The sequence below is a fragment of the Aotus nancymaae genome, unplaced genomic scaffold (assembly GCF_030222135.1).
Source record: "Aotus nancymaae isolate 86718 unplaced genomic scaffold, 86718_ANA_hifiasm-v0.15.2.pri h1tg000022l_1, whole genome shotgun sequence".
NCBI classification, from domain to species: domain Eukaryota; kingdom Metazoa; phylum Chordata; class Mammalia; order Primates; family Aotidae; genus Aotus; species Aotus nancymaae.
The window spans coordinates 47,361,503-47,381,052 of NW_026988435.1; the positions used below are offsets into that span (position 1 = coordinate 47,361,503).

At 58.3% G+C, this 19,550-nt stretch overlaps 1 protein-coding gene across 5 annotated transcripts in view; it reads left to right on the plus strand.

The window, feature by feature from the left end:
* The window catches only part of SLX9 (SLX9 ribosome biogenesis factor), a 47,096-nt gene extending 28,065 nt beyond the window's left edge, over positions 1-19,031 (plus strand). For all 5 annotated transcript variants that reach the window (XM_012444351.3, XM_021669455.2, XM_064380232.1 and 2 more), the window contains 4 exons: positions 627-695; positions 7,168-7,315; positions 12,147-12,212; positions 17,004-19,031. In XM_012444351.3, the coding sequence (XP_012299774.1) occupies positions 627-695; positions 7,168-7,315; positions 12,147-12,212; positions 17,004-17,127 (407 nt within the window). In that variant the 3' untranslated portion in view covers positions 17,128-19,031. The remainder of the gene's footprint in view (positions 1-626; positions 696-7,167; positions 7,316-12,146; positions 12,213-17,003) is intronic.
* The last annotated feature ends 519 nt before the right edge of the window (positions 19,032-19,550 follow it).

The following is a 19,550-nucleotide window of genomic DNA, read 5'->3' on the forward strand; positions in this document are numbered from 1 at the left end:
GCAGAGTGTCCTTGTTCTGGGGTCCAGGCTGGACTGGGCAGAAGCACTTGTGTGTAAGGGGCGGGTCTTGGGGCAGTAGTGCCCTGATCTTGGCTCCTTGTCATCTGTCCCTCACCGGTGATGTGGCTTTAGCCGAGTGTTTTTCTAGCTGCTTTGTGGGGTCCAGGCATGGAGCCTCTGGTCCACTGAGCACGTCATTGGGCCTGGCAGGGGGCAGGTATGTCACTGGGCCTCGCTTGACCACGCAGGATCCTGGGGGCGCCTCCGTAAGCGCTTCTGCCCTGTTTGCGGCCCCCTTCTGAGCCGTCATGTGTTCCTGTGTGGCTTTGCTGTGGCCTGCCCTGACAGTCGTTAAGAGGCCTCCCTTTGGGACACCTGCCTGGGCTTTCCAGGGCAGGCCAGGAGTAAGTGGCCAGGCCATCACCATAGGGGGACGCTGCTGAGAGAGCCTCCCAAGTCCAGGCCGAGCCGTGCTGCAGGTGCCCTGGAGCCTGAGGGGCCGACACAGGCCAGACCAGTTGCTGTGACTGCGGCAGCTCCGCAGTCTGAACCCGTCCCAGCCCATTCTCAGGTCATGGGGGTGCTCCTGGACATGTTTTGCTCACGCCTGTGCTCTCTGTCCTCAGGTGCAGAGGCCAAGACTGTTTTGCCCAAGAAGGAGAAAATGAAGCTGAGGCGTGAGCGATGGTTGCAGAGTAAGTCCACACCTGCGTCTCAAGGCAGCTGCTGGCCAAGTCCTTTCCCTTGGGCCCTCCTCTGCCCACAGCTGCACTCCCCCCTTGGGGTGCCCAAGGGGATCACCCAAGACCCTTCAGAGGCTGCAGTGGGGGCTGAAGGATAGTGGAGGCACAGAGAGGGAGGCCTTGGAGATGTGACAGCACGGACAAGCTGCCAGTCTGCTGTTAGAGGTGGCACTGCCACCCCACCTGTGTGGGTGCCTGCAGAGCTGGGCTTCCTCACCTTGGAGGATGGCCTGGGGAAGCTGCTGCTCTCAGCTCCTTGTTTGTAAAAATTCCCCATTTTTGGTTCCCACGGTGAATTTTTATTTATGCAAGTGACCTGTGCTTGTGGAGTCTGTGGTTCGGATGTGCCTGCAGTGGTGTGTGAAATCTGTCCAGGCCTTGCCCACGGTGAAAACACAGTGTCTGTGCACAGCAGCATGGGTGTGGGCAGGGCTCCTGGGGTCCTGGACCCTTTCAGGCCTGGGATCCCTCTTTTCTGAGGCTCCACGTGCGAGGTCGGCCTTGCCATGTGCTCCCGGCCACCGTCTCCACGGGTGAAAGCTGTGCTTCCCACTCAGGTTGTTTTGGAGTTTCTCCTTATTTTTCATGGTGCTGAATATTTGCCAATGTTTTTCTGAAGATTTTTCTCATCAAAATTATTTTGCATTTTTTGGTTATCTTTTTAGTGTGATTCTGCTGACTTTGTGAAATTAATTTGGAGTATTTTCTCTTTTATGTCCTCACATGTTAAAGCATGGTCTGCCCAATTTTTTCCTTGGAGGTTTTAAAGAAAATGTATGTGTTTCAGAGGTAGGACCTGGAAAGTTTGTCAGTTTCTTCCGTGATTATTACTGTTATGCGGCTTCTGTCACTTTTTGGGTATTTCTTAAGGAAATGATTCATTCCTCCATTTTCTTTTTCACAGTTCCTGGCATAGCTGTGAAAGTGGATCTGGGTGAGCTACTGGACTGTGGCCGTTTGGACTCTGATTTTCTAGGCTGTCATTCTTTGACGATGTGTAAATTTTATTCTGTGGCATATGGTCCTTTTTTTTCTTTTTCACGACTTGAGTCCATTTTGGTCACTCATAAAATGATCAGATTTGTCTGGGGATGGTGCCTCACGTAATCCCAGCACTTTGGGAGGCTGAGGTGGAAGGATCACCTACACCCAGGAGTTTGAGACTAGCCTGGGCAACATAGCAAGACCCTGTCTCTATAAAAAATATAAAAATTAGCCAGATTAGGTGGTGCGTGCCTCTGAGCCGCCAGCCCTAGCGACTTAGGAGGCTGAGATGGGAGGATCACTTGAGCACGGGAGTTCCAGGCTGCAGAGCCGTGATTGCATGACTGCCCTCCAGCCTGCGCCACATAGCAGGCCCTTGTCTCTAAGTGACAGTAATAGTCAGGTTTAGTCACGTCTCAGTCTTGGCTGCCTTCTCATTAAATGTTCTATTTTCTTTATCATTATTTGTATCCCCCCTTCATTTCTGATTAGATAAATTAAGAAGTTTTGTCTCTTCCATTTAATAACTAACGAATGTATTTAATGATCATTCTACTCTTTTGTCTTCAAAATTGTTCGTTTTTATTCTGATCACTTCTCTCTTCTAGCTTTCTTTAGGTTTCAGCCGCTCTGCTCGTTTGTTTTCATATGTTTTGTTCAGGACTGAAAGGCTATGTTATCTCTAAATACAGCTTTAGCTACATTTCCCAAGGTGTTTTTACTTTATATTTTATTATGAAAAATTTTATTTAGGAAAGTGGGAAGAATTTTATAGTGAATATCCTGTACCCACCACACAGATTTTACAGTCTTTATTACATAACTGGTCATCTAGCAATTTCTGTCCATCTGCCAACATAGGTTTTTAAAAATGCATTTCAAAGTAAGTTATAGACATCAGTATGCTCCACCCCAAATAATTCTGCTGGAGTTCAATATTTGTTTATGGTTCTTTTTTTTCCTTTTCTTCTGAAGATTGTATCTCTGTAAAATGAAATGCAAATCTTGTGTGTCATTCAGTGATTTCTGACAAATGTGTACACCTGTGCAGCTGGAATCCTGTTCCGACTACGGCCCGTTCCCACCATTCCCCGGCAGCCCCCGTGTGCTCCAGCCACCCTCTCCCACCCACCCAGAGGTGATAACCAGTGTGCCATCCTTTTTTGTCCACAGTTTAGGTTTTCTTGCCTTGGGCCTCATATAAATGGAATCACGTAGGACGTGCTCTTTCCGTGCGGCATAATGGTTTTGCAGCAATAGCCCGTGCCTGTTTCTTGCTGAGGAGTGCTGCACTGTGTGCATACACCATTTGTTAGTCACTTTCCTGCTGATGGACACCTGGGCTTTCTTCCATTTTTAGGGACTCTGAATAAGGCTGCTAGGAACATTCTTTACACGTCTTTTTGTGGACATGTTTCCGTTTCTCTGGGGTAAATGCTGAGGAATGGAATGCTGGGTCATAGGGTAGGTGTATGTTTAGTTTTACAAGCAGCTGCCAGACGTTTCTCTAGAGTGGTTGTACACTCACACTCCCACCAGAAGCCTGTGCGCGTTCTCCCTGCCCTGCAGCTTTGCCAGCACGCGGCGCGTCGCCTCCTGTCTGGGCCGTCTGGTGATCACGAAATGGTGTCTCACGGTGGCACTCATTTTCGTTGCCACCAAAGGGGCGTTTGCATCTGCTTACTGCCCATTTGCGTCTCAGCTTCAGTGAAGTTCATTTTTCATGAGACTTTTTGCCTTTTTATTATTGAGCTCTAAGAATTCTTTATCTGTCCTGGAGTCCAGTCTTTGGTTGGATATGCGTTTTACAAATGTTTTCTCCCGGACTGTGACTTGCCTGTTCATGTTCTTAACTTTATTTTCTTTTTTATAAATGGGAGCTTAATTTTGAGTTTAGTTATTGTGTGTGTATGTGTGTATATGTGTGTGTGTCCTATTTAAGGAAATTTTGCCTAATCCCAAGTCATGAAGCTATTATTCCTGTGTTTTCTTCTAAAAGCTTGGTACTTAAGCCTTCATATTTAGGCTTCTTGTCTATCTTGAATTGTTTGTGTGTGTGCGGTGTTAGTGGTTAAGTTCCTTTTTTCCCCACTATGGATATTCAGTTGTTCCAGCACCATCTGTTATAAACACTTTTCTTTCCCCATTGGATGGTTTTGTGCCTTTGTGAGAAATCAGATGTCTCATAGTGAGGGTCTGCTTCTAGGCTGTCTTCTGTTCCATCGATCTATTTATTGTACCTTAGCAAACGCCATACTGTCTTGATGACTGTAGCTTTAACGTGAGTCTGGAAGTCAGATAACATAAGTCCTTTATGTTGGTTTGTCTGTTTTAAGGTTGCTTTGGATATTCTAGGTCCTTGGCATTTCCATATAAATTACCATTAGTTCATCTGTTTATTTAAAAACAAGAAAAACCAGGTAGGGTTATGATTGGGATTTCATTGAATCTATAGATCTCTTCAGAATTGCCATCTTAACAATGGCAAATCTTCAGATCCGTGAACATGCTGTATCTCACCGTTCAGTTTTCATCACCGCTGTCGTGTTGTTTTCGTGTAGAGGTCTTACATCTTGCACTAAGCTTGCTGCTAAGTATTTTACACTTTTTTCTAGTTCGCTGCTAGTATATTACAATACGATTGGTTCTTCGAAATGTTAGTCTTGTATCCTATGACTTTACTAATGCTGTGTATTAGGTTGGTAGGCATCTTGTACACTCCTTAGGATCTTTAGAAACGCATATTTTCTGTGTGCATGGATTTGTTTTCCTTCAATTTGCTTTTTTTCCTCAATTTGTGTTGAAATTTCCCCTGTGGATCTGAGTGTGCCACCCCCACCTCGTCTTTGTGAGGACAAGCTCACAAACCTTGTCCTCCCCCTTCCCATGCCCTCCCACTCCTGGAGGCCTCCCGGTCACTCTCCATCCCTTACCTTGCTTTGTCTTGCCCACACACGTCCCCGGTTCCACCACACAGCCTGTGCCCCAGCCATGCCACGGGACGGTGGGTAGCTGGAAGCACACATGCCCCACTCAACTTTCCCAGCCGGCGCTGTGCTCCTAGGCGGCCGGGCCGCTTCGCATCCACCCAGCAGCTCTCAGATCCTCTAACACTTGATACTATGAAACATTGAAAGATTTGCCAGTCTGTGAGGTGGAAAATGGTATTTTGAAGTTGTGATTTTCTTTTCCTTGATTTCTAATCAAGTCTAGTGGCTCTTCCTATATTTTTTGGCCTTTGATTCCTCTTTGCTTTTAGTATTTAATTCATATGTAACTGATTTTTCGGAACAGCGTGAGAGAGGAGTGTAGCTTTTTCCCCAGGAGGACCCAGTTTATCGACAGTGTCGCGTGTTGTGCTCACACTTCGCCCAGTCTGCCCCGGGTCCCCTGAGTGTCACCTGCGCTTTTGCCACACTGAATTTCTGTTGTAATTTGCTTTAATATGTGATAGCCCTGCTTCTTGTTTTTAAAAAATGCATTTACTATTCTTATGCATTTAGTTGTTTTTAAAAAATAAAATTTAGAATTAGCTGCACCGGTTTGACTAAAAATCCCGTCGAAATTGTAATCGCGGCAGCGTCCGGTTTCTCTGGAGTGAGTGACTGAGAGGAACCTCGCTCCCCTGTTGGTCCTCCCGGTTGCCTGGAAGCTGCTGTTCGTGTGGGCCTCCCCCAGGTGCTGCAGATGAGGGCGGTGCTGAGTGTTCCAGGTGTGGGCCTCCCCCAGGTGCTGCAGATGAGGGCGGTGCTGAGTGTTCCAGGTGTGGGCCTCCCCCAGGTGCTGCAGATGAGGGCGGTGCTGCAGAGTGTTCCAGGTGTGGGCCCCGCCCCCCACTGCCTCCCCCTCCCCTACCTCAGAGTTGAGCGGGCCTAGTGGGATTGTTGATATTGTGTCATTGAGTGTCTGATGTTTTCATGAAACGTGAGACTCACTGTCGGTTTCTAGCAGCTAATCTCTGTCAAGGAGCTCGTCCGTTGGTGGTTTCCTTGTCATTTTTATCTTGAGTGAGCAGTGAATCATGGTGGTGGTGACCGCCTCTGAGCGGCCCCTGAGGAGCGTCACCCTGAGGCTTTCCTGGGGGAATTGCCCTGCTTGGCACAAGGTGTCATTCTTCTCAAAGGCTTCTGGCTTTGACTTGCTGAGCTCCTGGCCTTTGTGTTTGTCCTCACAGGAGCCGCAGGCCTCTGGCTTTGCTTTCCCTGGCCTGTCTGCAGCCCATGAAGGAGCGACCTGGCCTGGCCCACCCCTCCCTTCCCCGGCTTCCAGGGTGCCCTGGCTCTCCTTTTGACGAGGTGTCGAGTAACGTGTCTGCCAAAGTCCAGGCAGGATGGAGCGAGCACTGGATTCTTGCCGTAGAAACCCTCACGATTCCTGAGGCTTTGGAGCCGGTGCACGCCGTCCAAGCTCACCCTGCACTGGGGACTGACGACCCAGAGTAAGGGTGGTCTCTGTCCCAGGTTCTTGTCAGTGATTTGGGGCCAGGTAATCACACCCTGCTACAGGGACCCAGGGCAGGGTGGCATCTCCTGCCTTTGGGTTGGTCAGGGTGGGCCCTTCAGACCTTGCTCTGTGAGCCTCTGCTTCGTGGGATGAGAGGGCGCCGCTGTCCCGGACAGCAGGATTGGAGAGGAGCTGGCTGCTGTCACCTCTGGAAACCCGGGCACTCCTCCCACAGAGGCTCAGGTGCTGCCGTGCCCGGGCCTGTGCACAAGCTGGCAGTGCCTGAGCTGCAGGCCTGTCCCGCTGGGCTGCCCTGAAGAGAGCAGGCTTTGTCCCGGCTCACAGCCTCCAGGAGCCACGTGCAGCGAGCTGCGTGTCCGAGCATGTGTTCTCGTAGCAATTTTCAACAAATACATTTTTAAATGAAACCAAATCCCAAGGCCATGCCCCTTCTGTCCAGGCCCGGCCCAAATCCCTTCTCTAGCGTGGAGGCCTCGGCCCTGCCTGCCACCCCCCACGGCCCCAGGCCCTCAGGTCTGTCCTGGGGCTTCTCCCCTTCCCTCCTGGGAACACAGCTGAGCCTCCCAGGCAGTGACTTGCCCGTTTCCCTCATTTTCCCGCTGCTCCCCGCTGCGAGCCTGTGTGCACCCCCATCGCATGCCCCGGCTGGTGTCGCCCACGTCCCTTTGCAGGAGAACTCCTCAGTGGCTGCGTTCCACCTTGTAGTCAGCCCTGCGATTAAAAAGCACAGCTCTGTGATGAAGGGGGCAAAAAGAACTCAAGCCTCCCGCCTGCAGGTTTCCAGGGGCGGCATGGGGGCGACCGTGGGAAGGAGAGTGGCAGCAGACTTGGGCACCCAGCCAGGTCTCCTGCGGGCCGGGGCTCCGGGCCTGGGCTGTCCTGCGTCTCTTGCCCCAGGTCTCCTGCCGGCCGGGGCTCCGGGCCTGGGCTGTCCTGCGCCTCTTTCTTGCCTCTAAGGCTGTTCTTCCTTTCTCAGAAATCGAAGCCATCAAACTGGCTGAGCAGAAGCACAGGGAGGAGCAGAGGCGGAAGGCCACGGTAGTGGTGGGAGACCTGCGCCCGCTCAGGGACGCTCTGCCCGAGCTGCTGGGGCTCGAGGCTGGCAGCCGGCGCCAGACCCGCGGGTGAGTGTCCAGGAGGGGCGGTCCTGTCTGAGCTTTGGGGGTGACTCAGGTCCAGAGGTGGAGGGGTGTGAGCGGGCCCCATGGGCCCCAGTGGCTTGTGACCCTGCAGAGGCCGAGAGCTGGGGCTTCAGCCGGTGCTCCACACAGGTACCCTGCTCCTTGGCTTAAGCTCATGAGGCTGGTGGGATCTGTCATGGACGTTTCTGGGACACCCGGGCCCAACCCCGTGAGGAGCCTGGTGGCTCTGCTGACGCCAACTCCCTCATGTGCCCCTCCCCGCACATCGGCCACAGCTCCTGCCAGGTCCCACTGGGGGTCTTCCCAACTCCCTGTTCTGCCACAGCCTCCACCCCACAGAGACCCTGCTGTGCCCAGCCGAGGCCCCTGAGCATCCACCATGCTCTTCCCTAGAGTCTGACGGGGGCTCCAGCCTCCGCTCCTAAGTGGACTTTTCCCTGACACCCGCCTGACACTGCACACCCTGTCCTGCCCTCACTCCGTCCCACAGAGGGTGGCCTGGTGTCGGGCGGGGTGAGCGTGTGGGACTCACACATGCAGGCCCCTGGTGCATGCCTCCCGGAGCTGGTCCTGTGGATGGGATCTGCTTCGTGCATCCTCCCTAGGAGGGACGGGGCAGCTGCTCTCCCAGGCTGTACCTGCCTGTACGGGAGGCACGCGCCACCTGGTGTCGCCACGGATCTGGATGTGGTCTGTTCTTCAGGGAAGAGGCAGGTTTCTGTCCCGCCCTTGGCTGATGGCATCACGGTGCCCCTCCCCTGCCCCCTGCTGAGAGCTGGGGAGGTGGGTTCTGGGCCCTTTGTGCATGAGCAGCCAAGCCAGCTGGCCTGGGCCTGGGCCTGGACATCAGTGTGGCCCCCCACGCCCCGGCCCTGGGCAAGGCCTGGTCCCTGGCATGAGCCTCCTCCTGACATGCTGAGATGCTCCCTCCAGACCCCCGTCACCCAGTGAACCATTTGTCAGTGGCAGGTTCTGTGTGTCCTGACGACATGGATGTGGCCCTGCCAGCCTGCCATGGTGTGTGTGCCCCAGGACGGTTCAGCCAGGAGGGTGGCCTTTCAAGGGACATGGCGTGCCGATAAGCCGCTGCCTGTGGCGCCTGTCTCCCAGGAGCTTGGCTTTCAGGCTCTTTGTGCCTGGGTGACATGCACGTGAAGGGAAAGCAGCCTCTACCCTTCCCCATGGCTGGGAGGCGCTGCCCAGCGTGGGTGCTGAGGCTCGGCTCAGGCCCGGGGCTGTGGAGCCACAGCCTAGCTTTCAGGGGTGGCTGGAAAGAGGCCGGGCTGCTCCGTCCTGTCTCAGCTTCTGGGCCTTCCTCTTCATGTCGTCTCTGATTTTGCCTTTTTAAAGATACTTTCTCCTACTACTTCCCATCTGGGGAGGAAGCACGGGCTGGGTGCAGTGTCAGATCTGGGGTCATCCTTCCATGGCCCAGCCGCCCGGGCCCGGGGTGGCAGTGACGCACTGCAGGTCCAGGCAGCTCCAGGCCGGCGTCCCAAGGCAGAAGCACCCGGAGCGCTGGGTCCAGACTAGGAGCGGTCGCCCGGAGTGGAGATGTGACGACTGAACATTCCTGGTTCTTGAACAAAAATGTGACCCTAGTCAAGTATCCTTTCCCAGTTCTCAGTTTTCTCATCTGAAAAATGTGTTGGGAGCTCCCAGAAGGGAAAGGGCTATGTAAACACCCGGCCCCAGGGCCTGGGTCACGCTGTGGGCCGGGAGGGCCCATCTACTCTCAGCCCTGAGAGCCTCCTGTCTCGGGGGTCCCTGTCCCCCCTCAGATGAGGTTCAGGCTGCAGTGCCTCTTGACCCTGGGGGAGCTCTTGTAATGAGCCCTATTTTAGACGGGTTTCCGATTTGTAGAAAAATGGCAGAGATGGTACCGAGAGCTCCGTGCGGCTCCCACGCCCCGCGGGCGGTTTCTACGTGTGCTGCGCCTGTCACATTTAAGGAGCCAGTGTCGGTAGAGAAGTAGTGAGTGTTAACGAAGTAAAGCCCACACCTCAGCTTTCCTTCATTTTTCCCTGATGGCCCTTCTGCCTCAGGACCCATCCAGGATCCCACGGGACGTTCAGACGTCTCGGCTCCCCAGGCCCCTGTTGGCTGTGAGTTTCTCAGACTCTTCTTGGTTTTCGTGACCTTGACTGTTCTGAGGAAGCTGTCCCTCAGCTGGCACCTGTCTGATGATTTTCTCATGGATACAGGAAGGGACCGAGTTCGGGGAGGAGGCCCCCAGAGGTGCCACTGTCACCCATTTTATCAGGCACGCCCTGTCAGCGTGACTCAGCGGTGTGAGGCTGACCTGGCCCTTGTGGGGCAAGGCTCCCGCTCCATGCTGTCCCTTTGGAAGGAAGTCACTCTGTGCAGCCCTCGTCTCGGGGTGGGGGTTGTGCTCCACCTCCTGGAAGACACAGCAGCCACGGAGGTTGTTTGGAATTCTGCTGGGAAAGGACTTTGTTTCTCCGTGCACGTGTCTGTGTATCGGTCGTGCATCGGTGGTGGTTCTGGACTGAAGGGTGTTCGCTTACACTCGGGGCTGCAATCCAGTGCTCCCTGATTCTGGCTGTAGGGAGTTGTTGCAGCTGCTCCTGGCTCCCTTTGGCGTGCCCCATCCAGGTGGGGGTTGTGTTTTTAGCTGTCACCCACTGCCTGGCACCAGCAGGTGCCCCGGGTACCTCTTGGACTTCTCCTGGCAGTCCTGGAGTCTGCTGTTTCTCTAGGGAGCCTGTTCTGGGTACTGCAGGTGTGAGGCCCTGGGTCTGGTGCTCCGTGTGCCTGGGCGGTGGCCGTGTCTACGGGAACTGCGCCTGGTCCCGACAAGCAGGTCTCTGTCCCACCCACCTGTGCTCTTGAACTCTGATGTGCTCTGGGCTTGAGGGGTCAGCAGGCGAGCACCAGTGGCCTGGGAGGCTGGAGGGTGGACAGTCCCTCCTTCCCAGCCTGGAGCCCCATCTCCCGCTTCTCCCCTTCCCACCGGGGAGGGGACCCTGGTGACCCCTCAAGCTCCAGACCTCCGCCTCATGTATGTGCTTTGTGGGCGATTGCCCGCACCATGCCAGGAGTGGAGTGGCAGTGATGTCACTGCTCCTGCCTGGAGGGAGCACTTCGGGGACTGCGAGGCTCCACAGTGGGTAGAACTAGGCTCTGATCCTCTGTGGCTTCCCGCTGCTGGGCCTCGCAGTCATGTCACTGCTGGCGCTGCCCCATGGGTCATCCTGGCCTGTGATGGTAACTGCCCAGCACTGCATCCACAGGGCCCTGGACTCTCGGGAACCCCGCTGGGAGGATGGGGTGTGGGATGCGAGGGTGACCCCAGCATGTGGCTACCCCACTGAGGGCTCCGCCCTGGCACCAAGGATGCACCTGGAGGAGGGGGTCCTACGCTGACAGCTTCTGCAAGGGTGGGGACCCGGGACAGCTCTGGGAGGTTGGTGAGGGAGCTGCTGCTCGGGGGTAGACATGGGGAGGGGTCAGCCGGCCAGAAGGGCAGAGCTGCGTCGGGGCAAGGCTGGCCCAGGATAGGCCATGGGGAGGCGTCCTCAGCGCCGGCAGAGTCCCTGGAATATATGGAGCTGCGGCTCTGAGCGGGCGGAGGGGACAGGAGACGCCAGCGGTGGTCATCTGCCAGTGTGAGCCGGAAGGGGTGGGGACTGAGTCCCTCCCCAAGTCAGCACAGAGCCAGGGTTAAAAGTGGGTGCTGAGGGCTGTTTGGAGCAGACCCCAAATGTCTGTCATTCATGTTTTAAGAGAGCTGTGAATAAAAGAGCAAGTCTCCTGGCCCAAGGCTAAGTGTAGGACTGGCCTGAGGACTCCGCAGCTCTGCCTTCCCCACGTCCTCTGGGTCCCGCCTCACTGTGTGGACGGCAGATCTGGGAAGGCGCCTGGTGTGGCCCCACAGCCTCTCCCTCCCTTTCAAGGCCCAGGTCGCTGTCCCATCGGAACATTCGGCCAGGTGGGTGGCTACCTTGGCTGGCTGGCCACAGGGAGCGCAGGCGAATTCCCAAAATTCCCATGTTTACCCGAGGGTGAGACTCTCCGTCAGGGGTCGGTGCCTGCTTAGGGTGGATGCCAGAGACGGGCATGTCCTGGCCCACCCGCGCCCCGAGTCCAGGCCCAGCATGGTGGTTTGGAGATCCCAGGACTAAAGGAAGTAGCCAGCAGCCTCTGGAAACCTCCTGGGTTCCTCCACCTGTCCCCAGGGATCGCAGCGCTCGCTGGCACCCCCCGCAGGTGCAGGCAGCGCAGGATCTTTGGGGGTCCGAGCCCCTGCCCCCTAGTTTAGTCATCAGGAGGGCGGGCACAGGTCCCACCGGTATGACAGCATGCGTCTTCTTCTAAGACAGAGCCTGGGGACACGTAGGCAGGGGCGGGTGACTCGGGCTTCCTGGGAAGTGGCGTGTGTGGCAGGAATGGGACTGGCTCTGCCTGCCAGGCCATTTGGCCCAAAGTGTGAGGTGTCTGCGTGGCCTGCCCTGGCCAGGCAGGTGGGGTGGAGACCCTGTGTTTCATGAGATGTGTTCCTGGCAACCGCTCCCTCCACGCCTCACAGAGCCAGGAGGAGCTGTGGGAGTCACCAGATTCCATACAGAGCAGCTCTCGGCCGGAGGTGGCAGGACTGGCAGGCAGTTGCACCCCTTGTCCAGGTCTGGCCTTCACAGCCAAAGAGCGGCGTGCAGCTGTGGTTCTGCCACGGTTTGCTCACCTCAGGCCACCACCATGTCTGCACCAAAGAGGGAGGGGCCCGCATCTGCCCGCAGGAAGGTGTCCAGGGATGCTGGATACTGACTGACACGGCTTCTCTGAATCCACGCAGGGAGAGCAGCAAGCCGCGGCCCTCGGAGCTCAGCCAGATGAGCACAGCGCAGAGACGGCAGCTTCTGTGAGTGCCTCCACCCCACCCTCCCCAGGGTCCTGAGTGTCCCCGGCCTGCCCCCCAGGCCCCTCCACGCTGCCGCGGTCACTCCTGCCTGTCTACTCCAGGGGGGCTCTGCAGCGGTCAGGCCCTGGGACAAGGCTGCCTGCTGGGAAGGCTTCAAGGGGAAACAAGGGTCTCAAATGGTGGGTGGACATGGCCCCTCCCTGCCCCTGGCTGGTTGAACTCTGGCTGGTCACGTTGGGTTCTGTGGCTGGTCACCGCAGCCCTTGTGCAGTAGGACACAGTCGTCCTCTTAGGTACAGAAGTCTCCAGACCACGCTCTGGCCTCTTTGTAGACGCAGCTCCAGTTTCCACTGAGGGAGCCACGTTTTACGCCGTGTAAGATGGTTTTAGTTAGCTACTGGGATGATTCTTTTCCTTTGTTTTTGGAACAACTGCTAAGATGTTTTTCAGAAGGGAACGTTCTGTGTCAGTTTCTACCGAGGCCCATTGTGCCCTTGCAGTTTGTAATCTGAAGTCTGCTTTGTAATTACTGTGATGTTCAGAAGCTGGCGTCGAACGGTAGCGCCAAGTGTTCCTTTATTGTCCTGGCTTTTCTTTAGGGCACCGATGGCGCGATCATGGGACCTCTCATCTGTGTTCCGTCTCGTCTTCTCTAATCCGTTCTGTACTGGAGGTACTTCGTAGTATCTAGAGTGAAGTATAGTTGTAGTAATCTTTCTTAGTTTGCTAAAATGTTTTTAGTTTTATTTTTTAGAGACAGGTTCTTGCTCTGTGGCCCAGGCTGGAGTGCAGAGGTATGATCAAGGCTCACTGCAGCCTCCGCCTCCTGGACTGCAGCGATCCTCCTGCCTTGGCCTCCCGAGGAGCAGGGTCTCCTGTAGACCTTTGTGCTTCCCGTCTTTGGTTTCTGCTTCTCTGTCTGTGAACTGAGTTCTTCCTGGGCCAGCTTTGTCTGGAGACAGTTTGCAAACAGCAGAGCCGTCTCTGTGTGACCATCCTCCTGCCTGGTGTCCCTCTCTGCCTCTGCCTGGCACCTCTCCCCAGGCACAGCCTGCTCCAGGGAGCCCCTCCCTGCCTGGACGGAGTGGCGGGTTTTCTTCTCGGAGACTGTCTGTGGTCCGCACCCCTTGCTGCCCCCACGTCCTTGCGATCACTGCTTTCGAGGCAGCTCAGGTTAACAGGTCTCCTGGTTTCTTCAAAGGTAGAGTTTGGTTTCCTGTTGCTTCTGAGAGGAGAGCAGTTGCTTCTTGTCCACTCCGTGTTTTGGAGCCAGAGGACTGTTCCCTTCGTGTTGTGGTGCTTTCTGGCACATGTGGATGGGGCTCAGGTTTGAGTGCTTAGATCCTTCGATCTAAAGACCCCAGTGGGAAGTAAGAGTGTCTCCTCCCCTGGGCCATGCTCCCATGGGGGCCGCATCTGGGGCATGAGTGAGCCTTAGAGCTGGGGCTAGTGGTCTGTTCCCCAAGGCTGCTCCGTGAGGACCACACCAAGGAAAGGGGCCGTCGTCTCAGGTGGGAGGCCCCTGTCTGTCAGCCCCTGCTGAGAGCTGTCCAGGATAGCATCTGCAGGCCTGGCTCAGCGTGGAGGAGCCACACAGCGCCAGGGGCACACAACCCGTGTCCCATACAGCATCCACACTCATACGCAGGCACAGACTCCCCCCAACAGCCCCTCACACACAGGCTCCCCCTACAGCCCCTCACACACAGGTTGCCCCGCCCACAGCCCCTCACACACAGCCTCCCCACCCCCTGACATCCCCTCACACACAGGCTCCCCCCATACCCCCATAGCCCCTCACACACAGCCTCCCCCCCACAGCCCCTCACACACAGGCTCCCCCCACAGCCCCTCACACACAGCCTCCACCCCACAGCCCCTCACACACAGCCTCCCCCCGACAACCCCTCACACACAGGCTCCCCCCACAGCCCCTCACACACAGGCTCCCCACACAGCCCCTCACACACAACCTTCCCCCCACAGCCCCTCACACACAGCCTCCCCCACACAGCCCCTCACACACAGGCTCCCCACATCACATCCCCTCACACACAGCCTCCCCCCACAGCCCCTCACACACAGGCTCCCCACACAGCCCCTCACACACAACCTTCCCCCCACAGCCCCTCACACACAGCCTCCCCCCCACAGCCCCTCACACACAGCCTCTCCCTACAGCCCCTCACACACAGCCTCCCCCCCACAGCCCCTCACACACAGGCTCCCCCCCACAGCCCCTCACACACAGGCTCCCCCCCCACAGCCCCTCACACACAGGCTTCCCCCACAGCCCCTCACACACAGGCTCCCCCCACAGCCCCTCACACACAGGCTCCCCCCACAGCCCCTCACACACAGGCTCCCCCCCCACAGCCCCTCACACACAGGCTTCCCCCACAGCCCCTCACACACAGGCTTCCCCCACAGCCCCTCACACACAGGCTCCCCCCACAGCCCCTCACACACAGGCTCCCCCCACAGCCCCTCACACACAGGCTCCCCCAACAGCCCCTCACACACAGGCTTCCCCCACAGCCCCTCACACACAGGCTCCCCCCCACAGCCCCTCACACACAGGCTCCCCCCCCACAGCCCCTCACACACAGGCTCCCCCCACAGCCCCTCACACACAGGCTTCCCCCCAACAGCCCCTCACATACAGGCTCCCCCCCACAGCCCCTCACACACAGGCTCCCCCCCCACAGCCCCTCACACACAGGCTCCCCCCCCACAGCCCCTCACACACAGGCTCCCCCCCACAGCCCCTCACACACAGGCTTCCCCCACAGCCCCTCACACACAGGCTCCCCCCCACAGCCCCTCACACACAGGCTCCCCCCCCACAGCCCCTCACACACAGGCTTCCCCCACAGCCCCTCACACACAGGCTCCCCCCCACAGCCCCTCACACACAGGCTCCCCCCTCACAGCCCCTCACACACAGGCTTCCCCCACAGCCCCTCACACACAGGCTCCCCCCCACAGCCCCTCACACACAGGCTCCCCCCTCACAGCCCCTCACACACAGGCTTCCCCCCAACAGCCCCTCACACACAGACTCCCCCCCACAGCCCCTCACATACAGGCTCCCCACATCACAGCCCCTCACACACAGCCTCCCCCACACATCCCCTCACACACAGCCTCCCCCACACAGCCCCTCACACACAGGCTCCCCCCACAGCCCCTCACACACAGGCTCCCCCCACAGCCCCTCACACACAGGCTCCCCCCCACAGCCCCTCACACACAGGCTTCCCCCCAACAGCCCCTCACACACAGGCTCCCCCCACAGCCCATCACACACAGGCTCCCCCCACAGCCCCTCACACACAGGCTCCCCCCACAGCCCCTCACACACAGCCTCCCCCCCACAGCCCCTCACACACAGGCTCCCCCTGCACAGCACCTCACACACAGGCTCCCCCCGCACAGCACCTCACACACAGGCTCCCCCAACAGCCCATCACACACAGGCTCCCCCCACAGCCCCTCACACACAGGCTCCCCCCACAGCCCCTCACACACAGCCTCCCCCCCACAGCCCCTCACACACAGGCTCCCCCTGCACAGCACCTCACACACAGGCTCCCCCCGCACAGCACCTCACACACAGGCTCCCCCCACAGCCCCTCACACACAGGCTCCCCCCGCACAGCCCCTCACACACAGGCTCCCCCTACAGCTTCACTTCCAGGCGTCACTGTCAAGGCTCCTTTCCTTCCCCAGCTCTGACCTGCGACTCTGCTGAGGGACTGCGGTGCTAAGAACCTGGCCTGAGCTTCCCCTGGCCTCGGCTCCTCGGTTGCCCCCAGGTGGGGCCTTGTCGGGTCCTGGTAGCCCCAGAGCTCAGTAGTGATGTCCAGGCTGTGACAGGCATTTCACCCTGACTTTACGGGGAGAACTCCAGCTGCCATTTCGTGGCCAGGGTATCAGTGAAAGGAGGTCACTATCCCCACGGTCAGTGAGCAACAGGGCCCTGGCTGCCTCCTGCTGTGGAGACGGCCCCAGCCCCGCTGTCCTCAGCAGCTCTGGTGTGTGGGCCCCACCCGGGCAGTCGTCCAGTGGGATGTGAAGGAGCCTTGTTATCTGCCCAGGAAGCCAGGGCCAGCGTGTCCAGCCTCACACACGGCTTTGTGCACAGGGGGCTCACAGGCCTGAGGGGGGCAGCCTCACCCCGACCAGGCTCAGGGCCTCCTGGCCACTGCGGCAGAGCCCGTCTGGGAGCTGCCCCTGAGGCTTCTGTGCCTGAATCGGGCCCCAGATCACCTTCGTGTTCCACAGGGGCACTGCTCTGGGTTTAGAGCGGGAGCTGAGGGAGCACCGGCTGGGTCGGGCTGGGGTGAGCTGCTGCTCTGCTGGGTCGTCGCCATGGCACCCATCTGGGCAGCCGCGTCCCGCTCTCCTCCGTGTGCGTCTATTTCGGTTGCCCGTGGAGGGAGCCATCTCTTATGTAAGGTGTGAGTCTGCAGGGCTCGTGAGCCACTGCCCCGTTTCTCAGCCTTCGCAGCAGCCCCATCAGCCCCAGACCTGCTGGCCGGGCTATGCCCCAACGGCAAACCCCACGGTGGACGCTGCCAGGGCTCTGGGATGCTGTGGCCACGCGGAGCCCAGGGCAGCCTCTCCCCTCCTGCCGGAAGTTTCTGGGGCCCCAGCACTCAGTTCTGTGGTGGCCCCCGGCCTCTGCGTTCATTCCAGTGTCCTAGCTGTAACAGCGTGCCTGGGCATAGGTGGGGCTGAGGAGTCTGGGGGTTCCTGCCTGCTGATCTGCGGTCTCCATTCTTTCAGCGAGGAAGAAAGGACCCGGTTTCAGGAGCTACTGGCCAGTCCAGCCTACAGAGCCAGCCCCCTGGTGGCCATCGGGCAGACGCTGGCCCGACAGATGCAGCTGGAAGGTGGCGGCCAGCTCTGACCAGAGCGGCGGATGTGCCACGACTTCTCAGGACACACATGTGGGCTCAGGAGCCAGAGAGCACCGGCCCCACCATGGCCAGAGCCTGTGAACGCCTTCCCCTGGGTCGGCTGTGGGGCTCAGTAAAGGGCTCCGTGAACTCCTTCCCCTGTACCCCAGGGCTGTTCCCGTGAGTTGCTCCCCGGTTCCCAGAGCTGGGCCTACCCTGGGACAGCTGCTTCCACCTCACACAGGACAACAAGCCACGTCCCTCTGCTGGGGACCCCAAGCCCCAGCCAGAGTTGGGGTGGGCCGTGCACAGGGTCTGTGGGGACTGCAGGTATGAAGGCCTCAGGTCTGCCCCTGAGCAGGCACCAGTGCCCCCGACAGCCTCCTGGCTGTGCTGGGAAGGAATTGTGCCTGGGTGTGACGCAGCTGTGCCACCAGCCACCCTGATTTGCTTCAGCCTCAGTTCCCGCTGCGGCCCTGGTAGGACCCAGGAGCACTGAGGCCTGGAGGGGCTGCCACAGGGGCTGGCTTGGGCCCTCCCCACCTGGGGGTCTATTTCCCTCCCAGTGTCCCGCTCCTTCCTCAGTCATCAGGGACGTAGATGACCCTGGCAAGGCCCCCAGTCTGCTCCTCGCCTGTTGTCCGCACCCCCAGGGATGTGCCCCCGCTACCCTGACCATTGCCCTCGCCCCACCCAGCTGTTCCGAACCCAGGCGCCCACTGCCTTGCTCTGGGGGCGGAGAGGAGAGGGTCCTTCCGCAGGGAGGAGGTGCGGAGTGGGCCCGGCCCTGGAGCCTCTTGCTGACCCAGAAGCGAAGGGAGGTCCTTTGTTGCTGGAAACCCTGGGATTTGGAGGTTGGTTGTTGGACTGTGAATCAGTGAGTGATCAGTCCTTGTTTTCAGGGTGTGAAAATCAAGGGGCAGTGCGTCCCCAGGCCTCTGAGGCCCAGCTGGGCTGTCCTGGCCCGTGCGCCCCCCTCCCAAGTGCCTCGCAGGGCCTCGCTGGCCCATGTCCTGCAGGGGGCTGGGCAGGCTGGGCCTGGCAGTGACCCCCACTCAGGCGTCTGGGAAGTTCGGAGCAGGACATTCCCCACTCCCAGTTCACGGAGCCCTTTATTGTGCCCAGCACCCTGAGCTGCCCCAGCTGCTGGGGTGGGGGTGGCACCAGGGGCTCCGGGGCCTCCTGACTCCAGGGCGTGTGGGCAGCCCTGTGCACGGGTCCTCTTGTCTTAGCTCCCATGCTCCGACCTCCCCTGGCCCGGCCACCTGTGCAGGGTTCAAAGCCCCAGCAGCCCCGCCAAGGCTGCCTGGCGGGTGGGTGGCCGAGGCGACTTGGAGCCTGTGTCCTTCTGTTCAGCGTCCTGGCCCTTCCTGACAGAAGCAGACACGGCACCTGCAGAGACACCAGGGACACATCCAAGGCCCTGGCTGATGGGACGGACGGGCATTCGGGAGCCACAGGCGGCAGGTCCCACGCTCCCTCAGCCGGGGCCGGCTTGGCTGCCGTGCCGCAGCTCCTCAGAGAACGGGCTTCTCACTTTGGAGGAGCCGCTCACAAACCAGTGCTTGTGACAAAACCATTTTGTGGTAGAGCAGGTATGGGGAATAGGTCTGGGTGTACGTAGCGCAGTGTGGTGGAGGGCGGGTGGGGCGGCTTTTACTTAGGCCAGGAGTTCAAGACCAGCCTGGCAACATAGCGAGACCCCATCTCAACAAAAAATACACAAATTAGCCAGGCATGGTGGTGTGCGCCTGTGGTCCTGGCTGCTGGGGAGGCTGGGGTGGGAGGATTGCTTGAGCCCAGGAGGCCATAGCTATAGTGAGCCAAGATCGCACCACTGCACTCCAGCCTGGGTGACAGAGTGGCCCTGTCTCAAAAAAAATAAAAAATAAATAAAAATGTAAAAGCCCTCTTACTTCCTGGTTTTGAAATGACTCCTGTCTGGGTGTGGCTCTCGGTCCCCCTTCTAGGGATCCTTGTGGGCTCCGGGGCCTCTGACTCCTCCCTGGGTGAGCAGCCCCAGCAGTGCCTGAGAGTCGTGGACGGGTCCCTGGCCGGGCAGGAGTGACAGCAGGTGTCCCATCAGCTGAGATGGACACAGATCGTCCCAGGAAAGTAGCCCTTGACACGGTATTTGTGGGGGCACCACCCCAGCATTCTTTGCGGGTACAGAGAGCCCAACCCTCAGCGATGGCCGCAGCTGGGTTGGGGTCATCTGGCAGCAGAAGAGCGTCCATGTGTCAGCTGAGCTCCGCTGGCCACCGTTGAGAGGTGGGCTCGAGGCCGAGGATGGGGTGTGTGTATTCTCTGGACAGGCACGTGGGGTAGACCCCTAAGAGAACTAGTTCAGAGAGGGTGACTGTCGGAGCTTCAAGGGGGTGAGCCTGAGTCACTTGGTAATTGATTTGAAGAGGTGACAGTTGACTGGGCTTTC